The sequence below is a fragment of the Manis javanica genome, chromosome 14, assembly GCF_040802235.1.
Source record: "Manis javanica isolate MJ-LG chromosome 14, MJ_LKY, whole genome shotgun sequence".
In the NCBI taxonomy this organism is placed as follows: domain Eukaryota; kingdom Metazoa; phylum Chordata; class Mammalia; order Pholidota; family Manidae; genus Manis; species Manis javanica.
This window is the reverse complement of record NC_133169.1, coordinates 56,543,637-56,556,940: the sequence shown is the minus strand read 5'-3', so window position 1 is coordinate 56,556,940 and position 13,304 is coordinate 56,543,637. Positions and strand designations below refer to the sequence as shown.

Here is a 13,304-nt window from a genome sequence, read left to right as displayed (position 1 = left end):
TCTCTACAAGCCAAGGAATGCCAAAGATTGCCAGCAAATCACCAAAGCTAGGGGACAGGCATAAAAGGGATTCTTCGTCACAGCCCTGAGAAGGAACCAACCCCACTGATGTACTGATCTTGGACTTCTAGCCCCCAGAACTGTGAGACAATAAATTTATGTTGCTTAAATCACACAGTTTGTGGTACTTGTTTACTTCAGCCCTAGCAAACCAATACAGGGGGTAACTATGCTCTTAAATTATAGGCCTTTGGAGGTCTATTTTAAAATGCATGAACCTAGAAATGGCTGGAAATAACTTGTTAAAGGCAGAAATATTAATAAATGTAAAAGTCTGTTTTGTCTAGGATGAGGAATTTGTTGTTTGTTTTTGGCTATAAAATTGAAATGAGACCAAACCAGGTCTGTGAAATAAACGTGTCTTTAGACACAGGGGTTCCAGCCCATTCCACAGGTAGGATAGGCAAATTTAAAAAGTGTTTGCCTCTGCTATTTATTGCCAAGAAATTTCATAGTTTGTAGTACTAGTCCAACTCAGCTTGCAAAGCATTTAGCACAAAGGAAGACTTTGTTTTGAAATGAAGTCACTCTTCTCTCTTATAGTCACTCCTGTTAAGTTTTGCCAAGACTCAGTTTGTTTTTGAGTAACACTGGAAACCTATTCTGCAATATTAATGGCTAAATGTGTGTGTGTGTGTGTGTGGATGGTGGAAGAGATCTAACAGAACAGACAGTGAGAGGAGATAAACATGAAAATTCACATTATTTAATGAGGTGGTTTTAATGATTGTACTCTGTGATGGATTGAGTGGGTGGTAAGGGAAAGAGAAGTTTTTAAATATATTTATATCTTAAACACATGGATGGTGGTTCTAGTTATTGAGAGAGGGAGGTCTAGGAAGGTATAGAATATGAATAGTTCATTTTGAGTACATTAATTTTTAGATGCATTAATTAACTTAAATGCATTTAGATGCACTGATTGAATACATTAATTTTTATATTTGTTGGCTTATATATTAGTCTGAAGCTAAGTGGTTGTACATTTAAAAATTGGAAGTCATCACATGTGATTAGTGTTTGAATCATGGCACCTAAAGAGCTCAGCCAGAGAATGAGTGTAGACCAGGGAGAGAGTTGGGCCCAGGACCATACTCTAGTCTTCCTACTTTTAGAAATTTAGAAGAGGAGGAAAATCTAGCCATGGAAACTGAGGATCAGGAATCCAGAGAATTGTGTCTAGGAAGCAGAAAGAAGAGAGTTTATCAAGATGCCTGGAGTGCTCAAATGTGCACGATTTTACTGGGAGTTTGAATAAGATGATCAGAAATTCATCCACTGTGTTTGATAAAATGAGGGCCATGGGTAACCTTGATAAGATCCATGTCAGTAGAGTAGCAGAGGACAGAAGGCAACTGAGGAGAGAGTAACAGAGTAATATAATTCGGGGCAGCTCTCTTCCCAGCCACTGGGAATTTTTTTTTTTCTGTAGTATGAGAGGGAGGGAGGAAAGGAGACAAAGGGAAGGAAAGAGACAGAGATTGAGAGAAGAGCCAATGATGGTAGAATGAGAGGATTCTGCGAATCTAAGACTCAGAATCTAGGGTGCTTCCTAGTTAAATGAACCATTAATTCATTGTCTCTGTAATCTAGGCCCATTTGCACTGGGTTTCTGTAACATAACTGAAATGGTTCCAACAAATAGAGGAACTAGTGGCCCAAAACTCAGACTGAGTACAGCCTCACCAAAGAAAACCCCCTGCCTTTTTCTTGACTGTGGCCATGGAAGACAATGACAAGGCTCCCAGGGGTCAGAACAGAGGCAAGCAGATCAGAAACATCCGCACAACTGCACTCCCGGCACAGGCCTCATTAGGTCTGACTAGTAGAATGTGGTGTTGGCAATGGCCAGTGACAACTCATAAGTAGTTTCCCCTCTTCCCCTTTTTTTAAAGGGAAATTACATTGTGATTGTCCTGTTTTCCCTGTATTTTGGACATACGAGAGAGGGAACCTTTTTTATTTATTCCTTTGGTGGCATATCATGATGAGCCTCATCTGGGTCTGATGCAGGGAAAAATGCAGGTAACATGGAGATCTGCACATGTGGTTAGATGCAGTGACTTGACAGGACTTCGGGTTGTCTTCTGGGAGGGTGTGAGTGCATGTTTAGATTAATTTAGAATAGATGCATCATATTATGCAGGAGCATTCTGGGAAATGCATCTTCTTATGAGCCTAAGGGTATAATTGTGCTGGACACCCAGAGGGTGAACTTTAATTGGCTTCTGTTTTTATGTCTACCTTTCCTGAGAATGACTCCTGTTGGCTCCAATCTTGTAATAATTCTGTGCCTGTCTACCACAATATTTCAGCTAGAGGAAATAATCTTGAAGCACATGACCTAGGTCCAGTTAATGATGGTATCACATTTTCCTGACCATAAAGATTGATCCAGGAAAGGTCATAGGAGCAAAGATGGGTCAAATAGAGTCCCTTTTCAATAGTTACTGGAGGACAAATTGTCTTACTATTGAGGTCATGACTGTGGAAAGCTATAGGTAACATTTTCCCCACTTGTGAAGAAAGCTTGTCTGTACTGGGAAATAATGAGGGCAACACAGAGGGGCAACACCTAGATAGAGAGGCAAAAACAGACGGAATACTGTGACTTCTTTTGAGTTTGTGGAATCCAGTTGTGTGTGAAATAAAAATCCACTTCCAACTCCCTAATTATAGAAGCAATAACTTTTTTTTCTTCCTTTAAAGAAAAAGAGTGAGACTATTGTACAGAAGTGATAACAGGGTGGGTAGGCAATCATTTTAGAAGTTTCAGCAGGAAAAGAAGCATAGAAATGGATCATGATTGGGGTAAGAGGTGGGGAGAGTTGGATAGACAGTTTTCATTCATGGGAATTCTTATCACATGTTTATGTACTGAATAGAATCATCCAGAAAGTGTGAAATAGATAATGCAGAAATGGATGGGGTGTGGGGGTAGGTGGGGAAATTACAGGAGCAAAGGCTTGGCTTTGTGACAGATAGAGGAGATGCGATTCAAAGCCAAATGAAAGGGCTGGCCTTTGAGAACAGAAGAACATTTTCTCCATTTGTTCCATAAGGATGCTCTCCTCTTTCAGTAACAGAAATCCAATTAAAGTAATGTAATAAGGCCAGCTATCAGCTCACATAAGTCCAGAGGTGGAGCAGTTGCAGGGTTGGTTAATTCAGTGTCTCAAGAATGTCACCAAGAGCACAGTTGTTAGCATCCTTCCATCTACTGTCCTCAGCGTGCACTGCGTCATACTTGGGAGAGACCTGCAGTGACTGCAAGCATTATATGAAGCCAAAACATCCTGAGAAAAAGAGATCAGTTTCTTTTTGTGTGTCTTTTTAAAAAATCTGGTAAAAGCCTTCTCAGACTCCAGGGGCTCCTATTGGGTTGCAGGCCCCTGCCTAAACTAACCTTTTATATCTGGCAATGAGACCAACATGGCTGGCTTAGTTCAACTGTGATTCATTCCCTGCGGCTGGACAAGGCCAACCTTCCCTAAACACAGGGCTGTTAGCTAATCCAAATTGGGTGTCTGGTAGCAAGGGATAAATGAGTAAACAACTGTTGGGAAACAGATTAACAGTGTCCGCTGAGGTAAGGTTTACATGTTGACTGGTGGGAAGGTGAGGAGTAGCCAGCTGGCAGCTTCTATTTTTTGGGTGAATTATTGATGAGGTGGTCATTTGGGATAAAGGGAGGGGATAGAATTTTGGAGAGAATTTTGAAGCGCATTAGAGTTGTGTTCATTAATTAAAATGAAACCAATTATCCAGTTTTTTTCCTAGTAACATCCAATGAATGGATGCAATGCTAACAATTTTCCTGACCAGTAAGAACTAACTAGAGTCATTTTATTTTTATGGAGGTGTAATTCATATAACATACAATTAACTGCTTTAAAAGGTGCAATTCAGTGGCATTTGACACCTTTAGTGTTATGTAGCTGACATCTCTCTCAAATTTCAACATTTTTTCTTCACCTGAGAAGAACACTTTGTATCCATAAAGGAACCACTTACCCAAACCCTTCCTCCCACCCCATCAACCATTAATTTGTTTTCTTTCTCTATGGGTTTATCTCTTCTGCATATTTTGTATAAAAGGAATCATGTAATATGTGACCTATTGCATCTGGCTCTTTTCACAGCATAATGTTTTCCAGCACCATACAATTAGAGCAAGCATCTGTGCTTCGCTCCTTTTTATGGCTACATAATATTCAATTGTATGTATACAACACGATTTGTTTATTTGATGGACATCTGGTTTCTACCTTTTAGCTATTGGTGCTATTAAGCACATATACAAGTTTCTGTGTACATATATGATTTTATCTCTCTTAGATACATACATAGGAGTGGAATGTTTGGCCATAGAGAGTTATAGTTTGAACTTTTTGATGAACCACCGGTTTGCCCCAACAGCTGCACAATTTTACATTCCTCCCAGTAATGCATGAGGGTTCCCAATTTATCCACATCTTCATCAATGCTTTCTATTTTCCATTTAAAAAATTATAGCCATGATACTGGCTGTGAAGGGGAATCTCATTGTGATTTGGATTTGCATTTTCTTAATGTTGAACTCTTGTTTTTTTGGAATTAGGGAACTTTTGCAATTTCATTCATAAAATTATTAATCACAATTGCAAAAGTAGATATGTAGAGCTATGTATCAATAATAAAATGGGAAGGAAATGAAATGCTCTAGAAATATCTCAAAAAGTTCCAAAGATATATACTCTTAGGCTAAAAACCTACAATTAAACCATGGTTATACAGCAGATTATATGTGTTTCTGCATTTTCTCAATAATTCCTCCTTATATTTGTTAGACTTATCCAATCTCATTATTTGTTATAGGTCTATTGAGATTTTCTATTTTTCTTGAATTAGTTTTGGTAGTTTAAGTGTTTCTAGGAGTTTGTCCACTTCACTAAATAAGCCAATTTGTTGGCATCCAATTATTCATAATCTTCTCTCATAATCCTTTTAATTTCTGGAAGTTTGGCAGAAATGGTTTCATTTCACTTCTGTTTTAATTTTTGTCTTTACTCTTTTTAAAAAAACCAATATAGTTAAAGATTTGTCAACTTGGTTAATCAGTTTCCAGAACCAACTTATGGTTTCATTAATGCTTTTTTTTCTCTCTTTTCTGTTTTGTTTACCTCCTCTTCAGGACTATTTCCTCCCTCTACTGACTTTGGGCTTAGTTTGCTCTTCTTTTTCTTCAAGGTGTGAAGTTAGGTTATTGATTTGATGTATTTCTTCTTTTTTTAATGTAAGTTATTTCAGCTATACATCTCCCTCCGGGACTGCCTTTGTTGCATTCCCCAAGTTTTGGTATGTTGTGTTTTTCTTTTGATTTGTCTCTAAGTACTTTCTAATTTCCCTTGTGATTTCTTCTTTGACCTATTGATTCCTTCTGAACGTGTTATTTGTTTACTGCCATCTTTTCTAGTATTTCTTTTGTTATTGATTTCTAGCTTCATTCCATTATGGTCAGAGGACTATTTCCTGGAGCTTCTGACCTGGCCATTTTCTCTGAAGTTCATGTCATTGTTTTTCCATGGCTCAGTTTACTGCAGGAAGGAATTACACTAGTCCAAGTTAAAAGCAGACCCCAAACGGTTACATTATACAAAACTGTGAGGTTTTTAACCTTGTGACAAGGAACAGGAGGGAAATTGCACTCATTGCAAGGAAATCCTCACTTAAGCTTCAGTGAGCCAAAAGCACTTAAAACCCAGGAACCTTCAGCTGGTCGTCCTTAGCCAGTCCCACCTCTACCAAGAACTGGCATATGTTTTTTCCCTGGTTACTCCTGTAGCTGAATTATTTTTCCATATTCTGGATGTTCCATTATAGTACCATTGCAGACAAATTTCCTCTTAAATGCCTTCACTGGTTTCTTTTTATCATAATCATCAGCAATCCCTTGGACAGCAGTAAGGGTCTTTCTGCAGTTTTTCTGTTGAATTCTTAAATGGATATAATCCTTAGTACCAGCAGGAAGCAGATTATCACCTTTACGTGCATTAGTCAAAAGAAGAGGTTCTGGATAGCGGATATACTACATGATTCCTTCTCTTCATTGGAAACAGCCTATAGAAGGCGGTGGTGGGAGAAGGTTGGGGGGTGTGGTATGGAGCACAGAGAAGCAAGGGGTCTCAAGGCATCAAGGGAAAGGCTGCTGAGCTCTTAGCGGCCACTCAGTGACTGAGGCACAGGTCATTTTGTTTTGACTATTATCTTGAATATAACTCTAAAATATATCAGTGTCTTTCTTGACTGCATCAATAAGATATAAAATGGCTACAGTTTATCTTTCTTTGACTTTTAACTGTATTGCAATACCTTTATGATCAAGGTTTATTGAACATTAGGGTAAAGTTGAAAGATGATTTTTTTGGGTGGAAATGCACAGCCTCAAATGTATAATAAGGAAGTTATCTCTTTGTTTAATGTAATTCTGAGGACAAATGTTCATGCTATTTAGACTCTTCTGATCCATACTCAGACACATTATCCACTGTGCCACTGGGCCCCCTTTGTTCATGCTTTTTTAATTATCTCTTTCCTCCAAACTCATTAGGACCATGGGCAGAGGAAAAGAGGGACTGTTCTTAAAGGGGAGTCAGAGGTAGAATATTAGCCTCCTAGCATTAGGTGAACAGTATGCTCCAGCAAACGTGGCTAATAAGGATACATAAACATTGATCATTTAAAGAATAGGTGCATTTCTACTTTCTTTTTGTAAGCAGATAGCTGATACTAAGTTGGACTGAGTTTTTGTTTCTTGGCTTTTTGAAAACAATTGCTCTGTAAAACCGAGTAGTACTTATAAAAAAAAAAGAAAAAAAGAAAAGGGAAAATAAGCAATCAAAAGGAAGCAATACCCAAGGTCCCTGGAATTCTTAAATTCAATTTGCAGCTGCTAACTTGGATTTCCTCTTACTTTAATGCCTGGTTTTCTGTCCCATAATTTGAATTTGAATTTAGGCAGCATTCCAAAGGCTTCCTGAATTGAAAATTAGACTTTGAAAAGTCCTAACAGCTCCATCAAAACAATGGAGTGAATTCAAAATGGCATCAAACATCTTGTGACTTAGCAGCAAAGCACAACCTTTCAGGCAGGGCTTAAATCAAACAAATAAACAAAAAAAACCCTTCAGATGCATACTTTTTTATTTTAGTTCCTTCTCATCTCTTTTCTCTCCTTTCCTGTTAGATTATTAGGCTTATTTGGCCATTTTCAAAGGGGTTGGAGGAATATTAATTGTCCTATGCTAATAAACAGTTTCCTAATTATATAATGGGATCCAACAGCAAATTATTAGTTCTGGCCCCAGTGTGTCCACATGAAGAAGAAATACTAAGATCCCTTTATCCTGCTTTTGTGAAGTGATGATACAAATGAGAATTAAGACTCATAGTTTTACATGGAGCAATCTTAGCAAAGGTTACTCCTGGTCAATTCATTGCATCTTGTAAGTTTTGACAGAATTCTCCACTCACCCTTCTGTGAAATTTGCAATCTAGTTTGAATACATATGACTGAGAAACACCCTGTAAAAATATAGCAAGGTAGCATGGTAAAATCCCAATTTGAGTACCAAGGTCATAGCATCAGTGAGTTTGTGGGGATAAGACTAAAACAGATCTCTTGACTCTAAGTCAAACATTCTTAGAGTTAAGCTGAACCTGAGCTAAACATATCTGAGTCAAAGAGATATTTGGGCAGAAACCTCTTACAAGAAGAGAGGAAAAAGATGGGGTTGGGATCTATATAACAAGGAGGCAAGATGGCAGGACAGAATTCCCAGGTCTTAGAAAAAAGAAAATGAATTTCCTTCAGGGAAATATGTAAACACACTGAGAAAAAATGATGAAGGTCACATACTAAGGGGGAAAAGATCACGTGCCTCATCTTTGCAGGCAGCCACAGAGTTAGGGTTTGGATATAATATAGAACGCAGCACTGGAGGCAGACCAGTGGAGATCTGAATGCAACTTCTTATTCATCCCTAAAAGCATCAGTTTCTTGATCTTTAAAATGGTGATAATAATAAAAATATAAACAAAACTCCATATAGAGTTTTGAACAATGGACTAAGGTAACATACATAGCACCCAACAGAATGTATGGTGTGGTGTAGCTACCAAATGAATGTCAGTACCTGCTGATTTTCCATAGACTTCACTCATTTGTGGTCAAGAGCTTGGGATTTTGCAATCAGACAGTATGTCACTAGAATGCTTATGGTGGCAAGTAATAGAAAATTAGACTCCTGAACAATAAGGAAACTTATTAGCTCATTAAGTATAAATCACAAGGTAGAAAATGCTTCAAGACTGGTTGATAAAACATGTCAACAATATTAAAAAGACTCAGGTTTTTTCTGTTGTCCACTATTCCATCTGGCATGTGGTTTCATCGTATAACTGCTTTCCTGGATGTTTACAGGATGGCTATACAGCAGCATTCATATCTGGTAGAGGAGAGGGAATCCTGCAAATCATCAAAATTCCTCTTGTGCAATGGGAGTGGTCCATCTCCTCATGAAATAACTGTGGTCAGAGAAAAGCCAGGCTCTGATTGGTTTAGACCTTATTCCTGAACCCATCAACAGCAAAGATGAGGGAACTGTCATGATTATCAGGTGCCACTTCTGGATCTAAGGTCAAATTTGGGTTTAGAGAGACAGACCTGAGGTTCACTATGAAAAGCTTGGGTTCCGACTCTTATTTTCTGTATCTTTGGACACGTTATACAACTATACTGAACTTGCTGAATTTCCTCATCTGCAACATGAGTAAGAAGCTAAACTGAGATAAATATGAAACCAAAGTTTCTACACAATGTCCTGGTACCCAGGAATGTTAGCTATTATTAATATTGTTATGATTATTCATCTGTATACTCTCATATTATATAATAGTTTAAAAATTATCTGCCTTTCTGGCCAAAGTTTGAGTGTTTGGAGAACATGAATAAAATTACTTTCATTATTAAATTCCAAAGTTTTACATATATAAATGTGCAATATATTTCTTTAATGAATATCTGTTGAATGAATGATTAAAGGCCTAAAATTAATAGAAGACAGATTTAAATGAAAGACAACATAATGGTGAATGAATGAGTTACAGGTCAGGCAGCATATGGGAACAAAATGGGGCAGATTGAGAAAAAATATTTGAGAGAAAAAAAAATCTGACATAGAAAGGCCGTTTTTCTGAAGGCTAAAGTAGTAACAGGAATTAAATAAACTAAAAAATACTTGAGTTTAGGGTAGCCAGCTCTGACAGGCTGATATCTTCAGATATTTTGTTTTACAATTTCATCAATAAAAAATATTTGGATAGAGCCCATATGAATGCCTGCTGTAATCTAGAGGAGGTAGAAGAAATAATAAAAATAGCTACTAAGTACTTGATGTGTTCTAGGTGTTGTTTAAGTATTTCTCTGATGTAGGCTGTTAATTTAATGTTAGAATCCTGAAACAAATCCAGGGGGTAAGTATTGTACTTTTCATCCCCATTCTCATTTACAGATAGGAAAATCAAGCCCAGAGAGACTAAGCAACTTACCCTAATCACATAGAAAGTAAGTAGAAAACAGATTTTTACCTAAGGGTCTGACTTACCATTCCACTATGCTATATAATAAAACAGAACTGTTCTCACAGAAAACAGACTACATTTCCAAACCAACATGTGCCAAGAGCTAAATGCATCAGTGCCCACGAGGAGCGCAGCAGGCCTCCCAGGTCACTGAGAGCACAAACGTATAGCCAAGAGTTGATGACACTGACATATGTGTTCCCCCTGCCCTCCCATTGCACCTTTGTAATCCTCAGCATATAACACACCGTCTGTGGAGAGCAGCGACCACACAAATATTTCTTAAGTGGGTGATGGTGTGGATGGAAAGATGGATGCCAGTGTATTTGATGTGCCCACCTTGTTTCCGTGACAGACCAACCTTTTCATGCTTTTCCAGTTGACAAACTGTCTTTAAAAACTTGCTCTACTTTTCAGGATAAGACAGTAGGCTTCCCAATAACACTTGGAATGATACAAAAGAGATACTTAGAAATAATCCATGCCTCAGAGGATACACTGGGGATCAGAATGAATACAAGGTTGGGTGTCCCTTTCCAGGGACTCTTTCAGGATTATTGCTGAGTTGTACAGAAAAAGCATAATAAACTGCCTGGGTGAAAGGAAAAGCTTCCTTTGGGCTCTGCAAAGGCATTAAGGGTCTAGGGGCTATCAAACTACCTCTTTCCTCAAGAAGGATCTACAAAGAGTAAAACAAAGATAGTCACTTCTTGGTTACAGTTTAGCACATACCTGCCTTTAATCAAACTTTAACTTGAAATTCATGCATTTTTCTTTAGCAGCTTGTATACTGAACATTCAAGAGAGTCAGAATGTATACTCTTCTTAAAGAGCTGTAGTCCCCCAAGAGTTAAGTAAACCACATATGTAAACCACAACACCGATGTCAGTTTCCACTGTAAAATAAAGTCAATTTTGAAATATAATGAAGATGAGAGTTGAGATTATTGCACTAGATAGCCCTCTGCTTGTTGTAACTATGTGTAACTTGCCCAGAAAGATCTTTATTATTAAAAATAAGTGAAATCAAAATGATTTCCTTATCTCTCTATACTGATCATTTGTTATCTCTGAGAAATGTCCCGGAAGCCATTTTCATATTTAGTAGATATTGGTGGAAGGCATTGGACTTTTAGAAGGAGCTTTAAAAAATAAAAGAAAACCACTATATTTAAATATCCTTACAAGAAAATGTCTTTAGCTTGCAGCCTCTGAAGGAGAAAAATCAAAACTGCTTGAACGAGTTTTCTGGCTGGAGGAAAAACTAGAGGCTCTGAACCAGAAAGAAGACAAGAGAGAACTAGATAAAAAAGTGGTTCTTGGAAAAGACCAGGTATGGTAAAGAAGATAATCAATCTTAATTCTAGAAGTTAGCTAAATGTTTATGAAGTGACAATTCTGTAGTAATTTCTGGCTGGGTTGAAAGTTCATATTTATGGTCAGAGGGTAAAGCCAATATTTGTATTTGCCAAATGTAATTGTATTCCCTGGTGAATATTCACATATAAAAATTAACTCTGTCAGGAATATTTTAAAAGCTTGCTTGATATGTATCCTTTTGAATCATATTAGCTGAATTTTCTAGTTATTTTGTAAGTGGTATTGACTATACAAATGTTTTTGTTTCCAAGATTGAACTTAATAAGGAATAGTTTCTGTGTAGTAAAACAAGTGGACCAGAAAATTTGGTATTGCTTTTAATCAATTACTTTATAATAAGTTATTAATCTCTGAATCTCTGGTCACTTCTATATGTGTTATTATATAAATTTATCTCTTATTCAACCCAAATGTATTTGTATCTGCCTTTGGTGTGTATGTGTATGTGTATATTGCAAAGGTAGATACACAGCATTTAGCCCCACATATATGTACATATGATACAAGGTGCATTTGCATTATTTGCAGTATGTTAAGCAAACATTTTTCCCAATTATTTTCTAATTCCTAACATTTTTGTGTATTTTGTTGTTTTGGGCCTTTCCATGTAATGTAAGAGAGATAGGAATGGGAACAGTGATTTCTTTAATGATAATTTTCAAAACATCTAACTGAGATAATGCTGCTATTCATAAGATTTGAGAACTGGTACATAATTACATCTGGAAATTTTAGATTTTACTTTCAATATGTAAAAGGAAGGGTGCCTTTTCAGTGCATCGAGAAATTACAAGCTGAAGTGAAAGCTTCCCAGGAGCAGCATCTAAGAGTTTCCCCTCTTTTTTCATCCCTTAATTTATTTCCATTATCCCAGAAATGAACAGAAATGTTTCAGTGGTTCTAACTATGGTCTTTCTGCTGCAAACCAAATCACAAGGCTAAGACTCAGTGTTTTTACTACCTCTACAGAGTTGCTTTCCGTAAACAGAATTGTGATTTAAGTTGATGATAAAAATTACAAAAGTGAGGTCCTCTGTATAACCAGATGGTCTAATCAGGGACTATCAGGATCAAAGACCTGGAAGCTGAGGGTAGAAAGACAAGGAAGCCAGGCTAGTTTAGTGCGCGCATGGAAGTGGATATTACAGACACATCAAATAAAGGCCTAGATCAGTGCCGTTTAAACTTTAATATATCAAGAATTACCAGGAGCTGGGGAAAAAGACTGTGGTGTAGGAAGGCAAGGCAAAAACCTCCTCCCCAAATCACACAGAATGTGAAAATATAGCAGATACAACTAGGCCTGAAATCAGCCTGAAGACAGCAGAATGGGCCACCTACCTCTGGGGAAGAAGAGAAGACCCTACAGAAGAATTTCCTGGATAACTCAAAACTGCCCAGGGGTTCTGTTTCCTGTATGCCTAGGGCAGGACCTGAGTGTTTGGACTTCTAGGTGAGGCTAGATTCAGCTGCTGCTGACACTGCCTATCTTTGAACTGTGTTTAGAGCTTGTTGTTTTATCTATATTCATCCTGCCCCAGTCCTGTGATTTTTAGGCAACTTGCCATATCAATAAACAGATACAAAAATGTCCACTTTCTCCTGCAATACTGCCCTGGGAGAGAGCATATGAATATCTAGGGTAAATTTCATTTATACTTCAGCCTTTCTTCACCCAGGGAGCAGCTAAAGAACATCTCCTGACATAATATCCTGTGTGTTCATGCTCATAAATCAGTGGGTGGCCTGTCCCTGTCTTGTCCCAAGGGTCTGCACAGCCCTGAAGCCTTAAGCATTTCCTTGAAGGTTTCTCACCACCCTTTTAGTGATATCTACCATCTATGTCTGGGAACCGAAGGATGACTTCTTGATTAAGAACACTGACCAGCCACGTTAAATGGCCAATTTGAACAACAGAGTCCTTGGACTTATCTGAAATCCAAAAGGCTGCAGTTTAGAAGTCCTACAGAAAAGACTCTGCAAAAGAATAAATCCTGGTCCCCATCCCTTCTGGGTTTGCAATGAGCTGATCTGGGTAATATCTTGGTAATTGCCTCAATTTTGTGTTGGGGCAGAGAAAAGCTAATCCACTTCAGCAGTTCATAGAGCTTTAGACTCTAAATTTAGGATCTTCTTTGACCAATTGTGGTCAACTGACCAATAGTGACAATGACTAAGGCCTGCGTCTGTGGCACAGTGACACAGTCAGACAGACAGAGACCTTGTTAGCTCAGTATTGTGTT

At 37.8% G+C, this 13,304-nt stretch overlaps 1 protein-coding gene and 1 long non-coding RNA gene across 2 annotated transcripts in view; one reads left to right on the top strand and one right to left on the bottom strand.

The window, feature by feature from the left end:
• CCDC192 (coiled-coil domain containing 192) overlaps window positions 1-13,304 on the top strand; it is a 184,406-nt gene that overhangs the window by 43,937 nt on the left and 127,165 nt on the right. Inside the window, exon 4 of the mRNA XM_073221740.1 lies at window positions 10,883-11,014. Coding sequence (XP_073077841.1) covers window positions 10,883-11,014 — 132 coding nt within the window. The remainder of the gene's footprint in view (window positions 1-10,882; window positions 11,015-13,304) is intronic.
• The window catches only part of LOC140846178 (uncharacterized), a 146,760-nt gene that overhangs the window by 92,426 nt on the left and 41,030 nt on the right, over window positions 1-13,304 (bottom strand). The window lies entirely within an intron of this gene.